Genomic DNA, 14,407 nt, shown 5'->3' with positions numbered 1-14,407 from the left:
AAAACAGTACACAATCTTCTAAATGTGATTTAACAAGCACTGAGTAAAGGGGGATACCAGTTCCCTCAATCCACCAGTTTTGCCCATGTTAGTACACCTCAGAATGCTGCTGACCATTTATGACAGTAGGACACAACGTGCAGCCCACAACCATTCCCCCACGCCCTGTTGCAGAATACAATCCATGAACTATACATACAGACTGGGGGATGAGATGCTGGAAAGCAGCCCTGCTGAAAGAAATTTGGGGGTCTTGATCAAGAGCAAGTTGAACATGAGTCAACAGTGTGCCGAGGTAGCCAGGAAGGCCAACTGTACCCTGGTGTGCATCAGGCCCAGCACTGCCACCAGGTGAGGGAAGGAATTGTCCAGCTCTGCTCTGTGCTGGTGTGACCTCACCTCCAGCACTGTGTGCAGGTTTGGGCACCACAGTACAAAAGGGACATAGAACCATGATCCTTACAGGTCCCTTCCAACTTGGGATATACTAACTGCTAACTGCAACTACACCTGAGCACCCAACCAGTTTTTTATCCATCTGGCCATCCTCTGGATCGACTGGAACATCCTAACACTGACACAAAAACATTGTGGAAGACAGTGAAAAAAAAAAACAACCTCAAAACAAATGACATGTGTTACTCCCTCCTGGCCACAAACCTACAGTTACGCTGTCACAGAAGGCAACCACAGCAGGCAGGCAAAGAATCATAGAATATCCTGTGTTGGAAGGGACCCACAGGGATCATGGAGCCCAACTCCCAGCTCCACACAGGACCACCCAAAATCCAAACCCGATGTCTGAGAGCAATATCCAAACACTCCCTGAGCTCCTGCATTTGGGGCTGTGGCCACTGCCCTAGGCAGCCCATTTCATGCCCACCGCCCTCTGGAGCAGAACCTGTCCCTAATCCACAGCTGCCCCTCCCCTGACACAGCTCCATGTCATTCCCTCGGGCCCTGTTGCTGCCACAGAGAACAGAGCTCAGCACTGCCCCTCTGCTCCCTGTGAGGAGCCGTAGGCTGCCATGAATCTTCCCCTCACTCTCCTCAGCCTAGAGGCTGAAAAAGCCAGGGACCTCAGCCGCTCCTCACACACCTTGCCATCCAGACAATTCACCACTATTGTCACAGCCCTCACCTGGACCCTCTCCCACAGTTTTATGTCCTTCTTACATTGATGGAAGGACTCGTCAAGGGGCGTCTGCTCCTAGAACCCAGGTACTCAGTGAGAACATGAAGCACGATCTCCTCTCTCCCAGAGACATGATTAACACACAACAAATCCATGCTGACTCTTCCCAATTACCTTACTTTTCACATGTCCAGAAATGTGCTCCAATATAGCCTGTTCCATGATTTCACCACTGACTGGAGCGATGCTGACCAGGCTGTATTGCCTTGAATTCTTCTTTTGGCCTCTTTTGAATCAAGTTCACTTTTACTATTTAATCTTCTTCAGCTGTTTTTGGATCAATAAATGATTTTTTAAATCCCTGACACATAAAGATCCGAACTTACCAATAGCAAAAAACGTGTCCCTGCCAATAGCAGCAGCTTCCTTGCAATCAAACAGCAGCGAGGCTGCCTCAGAGCGGCTCAGGAGGCTGGGGTCGTTCTGGGGAAGGGCGAGCCGCTTCAGCTGCTCCGCGAGGGACGTCATAGCTTCTTCACCTTTCGAGGAAGCAGACCTCGAAGGAAACTCTACACAAGGAAACCAGAGCAGCCCACAGACAAAGTCAGCATCCCGCACTTCTCTCCCCTGAAGAAGCTCTTGAAGCCCACCCTAACCCGAGCCCCACCGCCCACCACGCGTGGCTTGTGACCGCAACGGCCACGGGGACACGCACCCCCCTTCCTCTCGCCCCTCTCTCCACCGCGGCCCAGGCCGAGGCCTCGCTGCCAGCTACCATCTAGAGGCGCACCCAGGTGGGGACGAGCTGGACCAGGGTGAGCACGCTAGAGGCAGCAACAGGCGGTGACACAGCCCGATCCACCCCCCACACCGATCCCCAGCACCTACCTGGCCGCGCACCGCACCAAACCCCACGTGCGCGGCGCGCGCCGCGAACCCGGAAACAGCGGCCGCAGCAGCACAGGAAGCTCCGCCCCCCCCGGGTGCGGGGCCACGCCCCTTTCCCCCTCCTCGGCGCGTGGGCGTGCGCCGCACAGAGCATGCGCTGGACTCAGCTATTTGATTGTGGGCGCGTGGCAGGTGCGGCCGTTGGTCGCTGTTGAGGACTGTTGGTCGCGCGTGTGTGTGGGGGTACAGGGGTGGGGTTGGGCGGTCTGCCTGCCTGCCGTGCTGGGGACGTAGCTGGTCCAGGCTGTGACAGGAGGTGTATAGTCTTCATGGGAGGGAGGGAGAGATCTTGACGAGGTGCCTTTGCTATGGAGTGCTGCTGGTGTTCTGCTGAACCCAACTTAACCTCTTGTGTGGGGGTGAGGTCCACTAGTCAGGGTCGGCATGTATTAACGGTAAGGGTGTGCAGTGCTTCAGTTGTCCCATGTCAGGATTTCTCCATGTTTGAAGTGACTCATAGTGGGGAAAATACAGGAATCCAGAGAAAAGGACCTTAGAAGCTACTGTAGATGGTATGGATGAGATTCCAGCAGCAGAACCACAAAGTAACATGGATTGGAAGAGTTCTGGAGAGATCATCTAATTATCCCCAAGGCAAGGCCAGTTTGCAGCGTGTTGCTTGAAGGTTTGTCCAGTTGTGTTTGAAGCATCTATGAGGATGGAAATTCCAGGGTTTCGTTGAGACTCTCGTCCAAGGTTTGGTATCTTCAGGACAAAAATAAACTCCTAATATTAAAAATAATGTTGTCCCCCACCAGTTTGCATTCAGGGCTGCAGCATTTGCACCTTGAAGTGAGCACAGAAAGCCAGAAAGAGAACATGGGTTGTAACAGTCCAAGAGAAGCCTGGAAAAAAGCTTGATGTGAGCTGGTGGACAAAATTATGCCAAATATAACAATTCTAGCACCGCATCTGCAAAATTATTCCAAATATTGTTGAGAAACTGTACACCCATGTCAGAGATAACAAACAGTAGAACTGCTCTATGTGGCAATAATTTAGTACACAGCAGAAATAATAAAAATATAAATTCAGCTTTGCAAAAATATTGTTTACATGCTTAATGTTATCCATGTATTGTTCTCTTTCTGTTTCAACATAGCATGTACTCTTCAAGTTTAGACTTCATTGGGAAATGATCAGACAGCGCTCTTCTGCAGCATGTATGTTGATAAGGCCTTGAGGCCCTTAGTCCCTTGGTCTTTGTTAGGAGCAAGGAGGTTGGACTCATTGCATTATGTATGAATGCAAATGTATCAAACATTTTTTTCAGCTATGGTCTTGGTCTTTTTATACTTAAACTCGTGAAACTCAGGAGTGACTTGCATGAAGTCAATGGAGTTGTACAATTGTGCAGCTGAGGCAGAAACAATCAAGTACAATTCAGTGGTGGTTGAGGTTGCAGAAAATTGCAGTTCTTGTTGTTGGAACAGGATTGAAGTGAAAATAATTTTTCAGTTGAACTTGAACGACTGGGAGAAATTTGCTTGCTAGGCATGATATCAAGCATATCATCGACTTACTGACCACTGTGGCAGGCGGTATCGTGTTTCCCTGTCTTTTCTTGGAAAATGTACTGCAGCTTCCCCCAGCTATAAATTCTCATGCGTAGCTGCATTCCAGATCTAAAAATAAATAGAAACCCTCTGGATGGGCAGAGAGGAGCTATTTTGGGGATTTTACTATGTTAAAGGTTTTATGATATGGTACTACAAACTGAAGGCTTCTAATTAAAATTATTGTAAAGGAAGCTTTTACGTATTTGCTCTAGAAGTGCTTCAGCTAGGCACATGCAAAGAAGACATTGACTTGAAAGCAGTAGGCAATGGCCACCTCTGTGACTCCAGCTTTATTCCCCCAAGATACATCTAGTTTGTCTCAAAAGCATCAGGGAGAGTGGAGTTTCTGAAAACTGAAGGAAAAAAGCAGTTCTTTCATTGCTGAGCTGCGGAAAAAATGATATTTTTGATGTTTATTGTGTATTGTTGTAAAATCAGTTAGAAAGTTGGATTTTCATAACCGCACAATTGATGCAAGACAAAACAGGAAAATATCTCGTGGTTGCTATGATTATGACAGTTCTTTGTCATGATTTTACACTTATCAGGCTGAAAAAAAAATTGTTCTTTTTGTATACATTAGCCACTTATTGCTACAAAAAATAAATGTGCCAGACACTACTGAGAGAAGATGTTGTAGATCTGTGATGTAGTAGTTCTGAATTCTGTTGTCTAATGCATTGGGAGAACTTGGTAATGAGTGTGGAGTGTGGCCATTTAGGTCTTGAGTGGAGTAAGCAACAAGGAGACTTGTGTACTAGACATGCTTTGTCTTTTTTAGCAGGGCTATAAATTGTAAGAGAGAAAATAAGCTGAAGATTGGGAGAAGGTAAAAGTGATCACTAAGAAACCTGCTTCTTAATGCAGCATGCTTTTCTTACTGCGGTATACTGTCTTGCTGTTACCACTCTCAATTGCTTCTGTTATTTAAGCAAGTGGCAAGTGTTGGAATAACAGCAGGTCTTGTATGGTGCAACAACCCATTCCTGGCCTGCAGCTGTTCAAATCTCTATTTACTTGCCAGCCCAACCAGTTGCTGGTTTTTTGGTTGCGTGATTTCATTTTTTTATATGCTGAGATGAATCATGTATTTTTTTGCTGAACAAGAAACAGTTTAATTACTACCCAGACACATTAAATAGAAATTTCAGCCTTTCCCCAGGCTGGCTGTTGAAGCCATTGTCACTTTCATTCCTTCATTTGCCCCAGTCACTTCCAGCCCACACACCTTTTCCATACCTGATGAACATATGGTTTAATCTAGAATGATCTTGCAACTTTACATGATTATATCTGAATTCAGTAGCAGAGTGCAGAAAACATATATGTTGTTTTTGCTGTTTGATTATATTCAGTTACATCGCAGTACCTTAGGATGGCTTGGTTTGAAAGGGATCTTAAATATCATTTAGTTCCAACCCTCTGCTGTGGACAGGGCTGCTGCCCACCAGCTCAGGCTGCTCAGGGCCCAATCCAACCTGGCCTTGAGTGCCTCCAGGGATGGGTCATCCACAGCTTCTGAGCAACCTATGCCAGTGCCTCACTGCCTTCTGAGTTAAGATTTTCTTCCTAACATCTAGCCTAAGTCTCTCCTCTCTTAGATTAAAGCCATTCCTCCTTGTCCTATCACTATCAAACCGTGTAAAAAGTCGGTCTCCTTCCTGTTTATAAGCTCCCCTCAAGTACTAGAAGATTGCAGTGAGGTCTCCCTGGCACCTTCTTCAAGCTGAAAAAGCCCAGCTGCCTCAGCCTTTATGGGAGAGGTGCTCCAGCCCTCTGATCAGCTCCACACCTTTATAGTTCTGGGACCTGGACACAGTACTGTAGGTGAGGTCTCACAAGGGCAGAGCAGAGGGGGGCAATCACCTCCCTGTCCCTGCTGGCCACCCCTCTTTTGATGCAGCCCAGGATACTGTTGTCTTTCCGGGCTGCAAGTGCATACTGCAGGCTCACGTCTAGCTTTTTGTCCACCGGGTCCCCCAAGTCCTTCTCTCTAAGGCTACTCTCTAGGAGTTCTCCTCCCACTCTGTACGCATATCTGGGATTACCCCAACCCAAGTACAACACCTTGCACTTGGCCTTGCTGAACCTTGTTAGGTTCACGTGCACCCACATTTCAAGCTTGTCCAGGTCCCTCTGGATGACATCCCTTCCTTGATGTTTATATTTAGTTATCCACTTTGTAAGCTTTATGAAATACGTGCCTAGCACAATGCCACCAGGAGCACTGCCCAAATCTCTAAATCTGTTGATTTGCTAGAGGTACCATGTGTTTAGGGTTTAAATAGTGACCCTGCTGTCCCGAGGTGATGTAAAGACTCAGTGCTGCCTTTTATAGAATAGGCTTGAGAAATGGAAACGTACTTGGTAACAGCTAATAATTTACTTACAAAAGTATTTCTCAGTATTTTCTCCAATGCATTTCTTACTCTCTCATTGTGTGTTTTGTGTATGCCAGTGCTTGAAGAGAGTTCTCCACAGAGAAAATACTTGAGCTTCTTGAGTAGAAGCTGCAGTGCTTATATTAATGTGAAGCTGCACTAGAAACATTTATTGCTTTCCTTAACGTGTTGTATGAGCTTTCTTCCAATTCAGAATTTATTTTTAATTATTTACTTAATTTATTATGAATTGATAATCAGTTATAGAGCAAATAGCTTAAAAAAATCATTACAATCAATGGGATGATTGAGCCATGGGGAGTGAATGGAAAAGTGTCTTGGTGTTCTAGAAGCTCATTCATAACTCGGTGGCCTCCCCTTGAAAAGTCCAAGGTATGTTTGAATCTGTCCATTTGAACTGCAAAACAAGCTTTCTTCTGAATGCTTTCACTGAGAGAAGAGGCCAGGGGAAGATGTGTTCAGACTGTCCCACCTATAAAAACTAATTCGAGACTTTGCTATAAATATACGTGGAACCTTTCAGCCTATAGGGCCCATCTTTGTTCCTGGCTCCACCTCTTGTGACTATTGTCCGCGTGAACCGAAAAAAAAAAAAAATAGAGCAGCATCTGACTTGGGTAAAAAGAAAAAAACAGCGACAAAAAGTGTCTTCAGTTAAGAAATTCAGGAAGCACGTGTCTGTTCCACATTTAACTATGGGGCACAACGGAGTTCTAGACTGCATATTATCAAAACTCCACTACATCTATCCTATAAACACTCTTAAAGTGAAGAAACATCCAAATACTCTCCTCCTTCACTTACATTGATCTAGGCTTACACAGGGAGAGAGATGAGCCAGTTAAGAAACATTCAGAGAGACTGAGAATATACAAGGGCTGTCACAATGAGTGGATTGTTGCCGGTAGATCCTAAGAACAATCAGTCTTGTAGTGGAACATATGTTGTCCAAAACTGATATCCTGTCAACGGTTTACGGGTGCTAGGCCCGATTCTGTGACGAAGGGGACGGGGGACCCACGGGCCCACATCCCGGGGAAAGGGGAAAAGGGTAGGGAGATGGCCCTGAGAGCAAAGAACAGCAGCAACAATCTGAGGAGAAACAAAACTAATTTACTAAATAAAATATCGTAATGCAAAACAATATACTATAATACAATATAATTACAATTTAAGCTGATAAATCCAATACAGAGAGAGAGAATGTCCCAAAATCGAGGTAGGCCTTACTCTACTACCGACAATAAGATGGCTGGAGAGCGAGGTGCTGCCAAGACGAGAGACGGCGGAAAAAGGCACGAGGTCTCGTGATCTGCAAGTTTTTATACTGCGAGCTTCTATCTTTTCCCTCTGGCTGTAAAATGGTAACAAAGGAGCAAAGTACCATGGGGACTGTAGTAGTCCTTCTCTTCTGAGAACTAGGTACATCCACTACATGATGTTATGATGTGGAATACCAATAACCGAAAATCATAAAACCATGACATATCCATTGCTCCTGAGATGAGAATGTGACCAAAGTTACTCAGAGAGATCATAGCTGGACAGGGAACAATTGTCTTCAGAACAGGAACTGGAAAATACAGGCCTTGCTTCATGGCAGGAACAATGCTCATTTTCTCAGTGCTGATTCTTAATACAGCTAAGTGTCAGAGTAAAGCTTGTTGGACTGGATGTAAGGACAATGTTCTGGAAAAGGAAAACTTGCACTATATGTGTTGCAGAAAGAAAATATTATCCATATTTGGCAGTGATTCAGGCTGAACTCAATGCTGCCTAATACAGGACTGATTTTGTCCCCTTTGGTCATCCTTGTACAATGAGGAGTTTGTATTCATTTTTACCAACAAGCAAATCATTCAAACAGGTTGTCTTCTTGAGTGCGTAATTTCACTGTAATTAGTGAAATTACAGTGGTGTGTCTGGAAGGAGAAATGGGGGCACAGTTACTGCAACTTGTCTAAGGTCATTCGGTGGATCTGTACCAATGCTGAGATTAGAGCGCAGCAGTCTCTCATATCGAGTGCCCATATCCTGTGACCATAATCTCTACCTCATACCTCAGTGATTTAAAACCTGCCAGGTCTCCTCCATGTTCCCATGATAATTATTGTCTGGAAACTCTGACTTAGTTGACAGCCTTTCTTTCTAGATAAATAAAGGCATGTTCTATATGTATTCCTTGTCTCACAGATGCATCTGAGTTCTTTTTTTCCTCAGTGTGACTAAAACTAATGCTGAATAATGTTGTGCTTTAAAAAAAAATTCTCAAATCAGTTATGGGTCACAGGCTAGCTCATGGAGGAATTTTTTTATACTGATAATATTAATGAAGTGCAAACTGTGTAGTCAGTTGCAAGCTTTGGTGTTGCCTGAGTCCCCCAGTTTCTCCTTTACTTAGTATCTTTGTGTTCTGAGGGTAAGCCAACGTAAAACAGGAATGCAGACAGAATTCTGAGAACATGATGGTTTTTCTGGGGGTTTGAAATAGGCCGTGCAATACTCCTAGTCCTGCTCTTATATTCTGATCACTGAGCCATTTTTAAAATCCTGGCTCTGCCTCACCATTTTTTCCAATGCTATGACAGCACTATTTGTAGTTTCCCCACCTGTTACCATGTGTATTACGTTGTAACTGTCTGTGTATTGCTCTACAAATTCCGTCTGCGAACAGACCGACTTGCAGTATTGCAAATAAATTACCATATTCATTTCCCAGTTTTGTGTTTGATGTTACATTTTAAATCTATGCAAAATATCTACCCAACCTTCTGATTTGATTTTGCTCATTATCTGTTCTGCTTTTGTGAGTTCACCTGTCCAAATGAGAACCACAGAGGCTCAAAAGATAAGGGAGTTCAGGTATCATGGTTTCTTTGTCTGAAACATTGAATAGAAGATATAATATATAAATATGAAAGGGCTGAGGATTAATGAGGGCACTCCTCATTCCTGAAAGGTATGATTTTATGTAGTGCTGCCTGGCAGTAGCCATCACTAGAGGGTTTGTCCTGTGCTGTGCCTTATCTTTCAACGCTCACTTTGGAGTCTGTGATTATTATGTCTCACATAGTACTGACACGGGCCAGATTTTGAATGTTTCCTACTAATATTTGTCTTGAAGCCCTTGAAGTCCTTTCTGAGAATGAAGACTATCTGCTGCACTGACTACAAGACTGCAAATGTGACTCTAGGAATTGTAGGGTCATCCCCTCCAGTGTATAAGGGACCCTGAATGCCTGATGAAGCCTGACATACTAGCTTACCCTCAGGCATATTTGAGTGCGGACTAAACACAGACCTCTGAGATAAAAATGGAGGTGTGGTAGGTGAAGCACACTGCAATTAGACTTGTTCTGTAGGCTGATCAGGGCTTTTTGAGATAGAAGGCCTCTGCTGCAAAGAGTTTGTGATTTAGGTGGACATAAAGAGCCAGAGCAAGCATCACTGACTGTTTTAGAGATGGGAGAGTGCATCACAACAAGCTTGTTTCTCTTTCAGTTGATGTGATCAGTCTAATGGGCCAAGACTTAGCTTTTTGGGAAAAAAATTACTTGATGTGATTTGCTCAAGGTTATATAGAGCATTTTAAACTGGGGTGGATCACACAGTGTGTCAGCCTCGTGACTTTCCTTCCGCACAAAGAGTTGGCAACAGTCAGTGGACCCAGTACAGTCAGCATTTTCTCCATACTCCTGAAGCCCAAGCTATGCTTTGGTAGTATCTGTCTTTCCTATAAATGTTTCTTGCTACACTTCATCCATGGCTATATTTCAGGGGTAGTGTAAGTTGTTTCTATATATAGATGATGAAGCACTTTGAGATCTTTTGAAGTCAGCAGTGCATTTTTTTTCAGTTCTTTCTCCATTTGTATTTCCAATACTTAAAAAAATATATATATAGTGCACACTTAGCTTCTATATAGTTAATATTATCATGCATGCGTAGGATAAAGATTTTTCAGAGTCCAAGACTCTGTCTCTTTGTGGTAGATGTGGGAGGGGTACACGCTATGTCCACAGTGTTGCTCTGACTGAGCTCAGGCAGAATCAGAAGTTTGGTTCCCATATGTATACTTCTCTTTGCTCTCTTTCCCCCTTCTGCATGTGTTCATTTCACTTGCTACAAGCAAAAGGATATTTTAAAAAACAGTTATGACATGCTTTGAAAATAACAGTGCTTTACAATCCTTTTAAGATTCTATTAGCGGATTATGTAAGAGAACACTCATTTTGATTTTCTTTTTTTTTTTTAATTTATCACTGTCTTTTTTGGATAGCCATCCTACTATTCTTTTACACAGAGAAATATGCTGTGCCTATGGATAGATAATTACATAAATACTTCTGATTTATGGAGCTCTCATATGGTCTTTTATCTTCCTTTGGTCCTTCCGAGACAATTTTGGCAGATGCAGACTATCGTGTTTTTGCAGAGAAAGGTTAAAACTGAAAACTGATGATGATCACTTTCACATGAGCTGATTGTTTCACAGATGATTATTTAAGCAGAGAAATCTGTCTTATTTCTTAGTCTGAATCTTACTAGGTTCAAATAGAAGAATGATGTGGAGAAACATTGTTGAAATTTTCAACGTTTTTGAACTTTTAAATAAAAAGTTGAGGTTTTATCTTCTGAGAGTTTGTGAGAGGGAAAGATAAGAAATAGGTCAAAGGGATTGAAAGCCTGATGAACACCGAAAATATAGGAGAGTGATTTCTTGAAAGAATTTTCTAACAGCTTTGGAGGAGCAAATGGAAGTTAAAAATAAACTGTGAAACAATTTCTTTTTCATTTAAAAATGTTAAAGGCTGACACAGGAGGTGAAAGCCATGCTTTGATTAGTTAGAAAAGCCCTTGGATTCTTAAGGAGCTTAATGCAACTTGTGCCAGGAGACAGGAGCTGTGATAAGAAATATTGAGTGAGTTCCCACAGACCTGTTGCTCTTGTTAGGAAAGCTCTGGCTTTGAGTGCCTCATACATGGGAAGTACAAATCATATCTTATGGCCATGGTGTTCTCTGGGGTAAGCCCTTAAAAAAATTTATGTTGATGTGATCTAAACTGTATACCTCTTGTCAAATAAAAGATAAGGACAGTTGACAATTCAGCCCTGCTGTCTTTGTCGCTGATCTCCTTGAGCCACCTTATATATTTTAATCTGTTTGAAAAACATGATTATTCTTTCTATCTTACCATATAATAAGCAATCTGTGTTATTTGCACCTCAAATCTATCTGGATATCAAATGTCCTGCCATGGCAGCTTAAAATGCTCTATGTGGGTCACCGTGTTCCTTTTTCTCTACTTTGGACATTTGTTTTCCCTTTTCTGCTCAGCTTGCTTATTTCTGGTTTTTTTTTTTCCTTGAGGACATGTAGTTTCTAGCTGTGCCACTCTGTCAGCTTTGGTGGAAGTAGTCTTAACCCTACCCCTGATGTGAAAATAAGCTGATTGGGAGCATTGCCGCCTGTCCATGTCTGCTTGATTCATACTACTCTGCTGGGCTCAGCTTTCCTTTCTCTAGGTGATCTGGAATGGGCAACTCCCTTTCCACTTTGAATTTGGCATCATAGTTCCATTTTGGCTCTCTTTCCACTGTGGACCTTCATTCATATGCTTCTCATTACCATCTGCACAGTTCATTTATGAAATTAAATTAAAGTAGTAAACAAAATACCAGATACTCCTCCCAGTGCTCCATCTATAAATATCTTCTCTGCCTGCTCATGATGTCTGATTAAAGGGTAGTAAGCAGTTATTTAGAGAACCTAAAACAGGCCAGATTCCATCAAAGTAGGCTGTTCTTTTAAAATGAAAATATTGCATTTAACTTCCTGTTTCAATCTTCCTATTAAAAGGCTCATCTATCTAAAATGCATATCATTAAAGCTGAAGCTCCCTCTTTTGACATTTTCAGAAAGGAAAAATAATTATGCAACCTTGTCCATAGCAAGGGGTCGGAACTAGATGATCTTTCAAGTCCCTTCCAACCCAAGCCATTCTATGGTTTAATGGTTTTCTGCAATAAAAATTCTGAAATATTTTTTTCATCCGGAATGTACCAACGTAACCTACCCGATGTGGATTTTGAAATATTCCCCCCTTACATAAAAGTGTATGATCTTGAACTTTTGGTTCTGTCAGACTACCTGATTCTGTGCTTCTAAGTGTCAGCTGCTTTGTATGATGATGATATTTGTGTTGGTTTTGTTATTAAAGTGATACATTTACCTCAGTACCAAGTAAAAATGAAAAAAGGGCATATCTTGGAAGCAGTGGCTAGCTATATTTTGAGAAAAATTCAGTTATTAATATACATGTATCCTTCTTTCAGAATTCTAGGAATTAAGGGTAGATTTCCCTTTGATTTCCACAAGTCTAGCGCTAATCTACAGTATGATCAGATACTCCTTGCCATCACAATATCTCCGTTTTTATTTCATGACACAGCCACTCCGGCCCCAGAAGATGAAGTGTGGCTCCTCTTTGTATGAAGCCATCAGTGCCCATAAGGCTCACCTGTACTGCGCAGGGGGAGTGGTGCGGTACTATTTGATATCATCTACTTCGGTCCTCAGATAAAAGAGTGCCAAGGAAAGGCTCACATCTAATGCAGTAGTGCATTAAATGGTCACAGGTCTTGTCAGTGCAGGAGGCAGCTCTGGTTCAGAGCACTATAGCTTTATATATTTTCTTCCATGACATTTTTCTTTTAATTCCTGTTTTTCCTCCAGAAGGTTCTCCTGTGCTGTGCACAGTGAATAAGAAGAAATGGTTTTGCTAACTTTAGAGGCTTTAACAGTCCTTTAGGCAACAGGAGTTGAGCATGCCTCACAAAACAACAGATGACTACTCATCCATAAGCCGCACAAATTACATCAGCATAGGCAGAATGTGTATACACGTGAACATTTTGTTTATGATCACAGTTAGACAGGGGCTAAGAGTTTCTTAAGAGATTACTTGTCTGCAGATGAACAAAAGTCTGTGCACAGTATTAATCAATATTTGCTTCATTTCAGATGGACATACTATAGCAACTCTGAGAATATTTGTACTGAGCAGGTGAAAAGCATGCATTTCTGACTTTGCTTCTTAGACTTGGAATTTCATTTTTAAACTGTTTATCATGTGGTGAGTACACCAAACTTAGGAAGTTAAGCTTGAATTGATTGCATGAAACAGTTGTGTTGCAGTCCGCTTATGAATTCAAATTTGCAACCTTAGTGCTGCATTTGTGAAGTGTTTTAAACAGATGGGTATTTATTAGCTATGTATGTATGTATGATCATCTAAATTGCGTGCTTACAGAAGGCAACTTGGCAGAAAGCAGAGCTTTAATTAGTAATATGAAGTGCAAGACATATGCTGTCTAGCTGTTACTTATTCTGGTTATGTATTCACGTTCGTTTAGGCATCTATGGTTGCTTTTACTGAACATGGTTCTCTTGTCTTTTACCTGGCTTTGTCTTTCAGGGTTTCTAAAAGCTCGGCTTTGGTGAGTTTTTTCTTTGTAGGTAGGGTTCACATTGTATAGAGCATGGACACTGCTAGAGAGGATGACCTCAGCTGATGGTAGGTGCAGGATGAAGAAGGTAGGAAACTTGCCAGTTCCCAAAGAAACATTCAGTTGTCGCCAGGAGAACTGAAATGATATGACAAGAGAGAGGAAATATGCTTGCCAGTATGTTTGATCTCAGTGCTATCTTCTCAGATTTTACCCTGTGGAAAACACAGGTAGACGGTTGCTGTCACTAATTTGTGAAGTTAATGGTTCCTCTTCTTGGTGTCTGCTTTTGGGACACGCTGAGCATCTTTCCTAGATGAAAAGATGTGTGTTGCTGTTCTAAGTTGTGCGTGCATACTTCTGCTTGAACTCCAGACCCAGTCTCTGCTGTGTTTCATCTCCTGGGTGTCCTTTTCTGCATTGGCTCTAATGAGCTGTAATCTGAAAAGTGGCTGATGGGTCCACCACAGACTTTAGATTGATATAATATAATGATGTATGACATTAGCAAATCATACGTGGGTCTTGAGACATAGTACGTGAAAGTAGATATAAATATATATATATATGATTAGAAAGGCAGACGAGTAGGCAGTAATTTTTTTTGGTCAGAGCGCTTACTATGCGCAGGAGGTGAATCCCCTGGTCAGCCTCCCCCTCTTGCTGTGACCGTCTCTCTGCTCCGGCCAGCAGCAGCGCAGCAGGGGGTGCGCCGGCCCCGGAGCGGACCAGCAGCGCTGCCGGGCGCCTCTCGGCGTCTGCCCCGGGGGGGGGGCGCTGGGCAGCCGCTGGCAGCCACGTGACAGCCCGGCGGGGATAATAAGCGGCCGCAATGTGCACCGCTGGGCTTCTC

General features: G+C 43.0%; 1 protein-coding gene across 3 annotated transcripts in view; it reads right to left on the bottom strand.

The window, feature by feature from the left end:
- Positions 1 to 2,118, bottom strand: part of HEATR1 (HEAT repeat containing 1) — a 37,035-nt gene extending 34,917 nt beyond the window's left edge. For all 3 annotated transcript variants that reach the window (XM_021391864.1, XM_021391865.1, XM_021391866.1), the window contains exons 1-2: positions 2,024 to 2,118; positions 1,522 to 1,704 (exon numbers count right to left, since the gene is read on the bottom strand). In XM_021391864.1, the coding sequence (XP_021247539.1) occupies positions 1,522 to 1,663 (142 nt within the window). In that variant the 5' untranslated portion in view covers positions 1,664 to 1,704; positions 2,024 to 2,118. The remainder of the gene's footprint in view (positions 1 to 1,521; positions 1,705 to 2,023) is intronic.

Source organism: Numida meleagris, chromosome 3 (assembly GCF_002078875.1).
Source record: "Numida meleagris isolate 19003 breed g44 Domestic line chromosome 3, NumMel1.0, whole genome shotgun sequence".
Classification (NCBI taxonomy): Eukaryota; Metazoa; Chordata; class Aves; order Galliformes; family Numididae; genus Numida; species Numida meleagris.
Note: the sequence above shows the minus strand (reverse complement) of the source record. Positions and strands in the feature narration are given on the sequence as shown.